Here is a 1315-nt window from a genome sequence, read left to right as displayed (position 1 = left end):
TTTGGAGAGGATGAAGAAGAACCTGGAGGTGACAGTGAAGGACCTGCAGCACCGTCTGGATGAGGCTGAGAATTTGGCCATGAAGGGTGGCAAGAAGCAGCTCCAGAAACTGGAGAGCAGGGTAAAGATGAATTTGCTTGCCAACCAAATCTCAACTTTAGTTTCAGTATTACATTTTTACCTCCAAGTAACAGCAGACACTGGTTTTATTTCAGGTGCGTGAGCTTGAGGCTGAAGTTGAAGGTGAGCAGAGACGTGGAGCAGAGGCTGTCAAAGGTGTAAGGAAGTATGAGAGAAGAGTGAAGGAGCTCACCTATCAGGTATTTCTTAATCATTATTATTATTATTCTTATTGATTGGTACAGACATGAGGCATATGAATACATTTTAATTATGAATTCCTGGTTCTGCAGACTGAGGAGGACAAGAAGAACGTCAACAGACTTCAGGATCTGGTGGACAAGCTGCAGCTGAAAGTGAAGGCCTACAAGAGGCAGTCTGAGGAGGCTGTAAGTCAGAAACTTGTTTAAACTTATTAACTGTATTGCTTGAAAAAAAGCCTTGAAACTGAAAAAACTATATCATCACACTTCCATTATGTCTGTAAAATGTCTGACAGTAAAAAACATAATTACCAGAATCAGTTCATCTCCGCATCTTCAGTCTCCATGATTGTTGGCTCCTTTGTTGAATTTCCCCACAGGAGGAGCAGGCCAACACTCATCTCTCCAGGTACAGGAAGGTTCAGCACGAGCTGGAGGAGGCTCAGGAGAGAGCTGACATCGCTGAGTCTCAGGTCAACAAGCTGAGAGCAAAGAGTCGGGAAATTGGAAAAGTAAGTAAGACATGTAACTCAATTAACGAGCCGTAAAATGTCAAGTGGTCCTTTATTGTGTTAGAGGAAAGCAGTATACATAACAGTTGTGGGACTGCTCCAGATTTCTAACTGGTGACTGTTTTCTTTTAATTTTTCCTTTTAATTTTTTTTTTAAATGGCAAGAGTGAAAAACTACAACATGTGTTGCATGACAGAATAGTTTTCCTGTCTGTGGAATATTCATTATCTTTATTTCTCTCCATTTTAGGCAAAGGACGCTGAAGAATAATCAGCAACATCTTTGAGAGATATAGATGAAAATCATAAAATATGATTTTTTATTTAACAGCTCTCACTAAGTATTGTAGTGTACATTCAATAAATATATGTTGCCAATGTGCCGCCTTTAAATGTTTCTTTGCACCACAAAAACAAGAAGCACCACCCCTGAGTTAAAGAAAAAGAAGTGCATCTTACATGTCTCATCTTCACATGTCA

The 1315-nt window shown here is 39.8% G+C and overlaps 1 protein-coding gene across 1 annotated transcript; it reads left to right on the top strand.

Moving 5' to 3' along the window:
* The first annotated feature begins 6 nt into the window (after positions 1-6).
* LOC111670272 (uncharacterized) lies at positions 7-1213 on the top strand. The gene is made up of 5 exons (XM_023426922.2): positions 7-121; positions 216-320; positions 414-509; positions 704-835; positions 1086-1213. The coding sequence occupies exons 1-5, from the start codon at positions 11-13 to the stop codon at positions 1104-1106; spliced, it is 465 nt and encodes a 154-aa protein (XP_023282690.1). The 5' UTR covers positions 7-10; the 3' UTR covers positions 1107-1213.
* Positions 1214-1315: the final 102 nt, after the last annotated feature.

This window comes from Seriola lalandi, unplaced genomic scaffold (genome assembly GCF_002814215.2).
Source record: "Seriola lalandi dorsalis isolate HSWRI2012SDOR001 ecotype SW California unplaced genomic scaffold, Sedor1 jcf7180002005700, whole genome shotgun sequence".
Taxonomy (NCBI): Eukaryota; Metazoa; Chordata; class Actinopteri; order Carangiformes; family Carangidae; genus Seriola; species Seriola lalandi.
The sequence above is the reverse complement of the archived record's forward strand: the minus strand, read 5'-3'. Positions and strand labels throughout refer to the sequence as shown.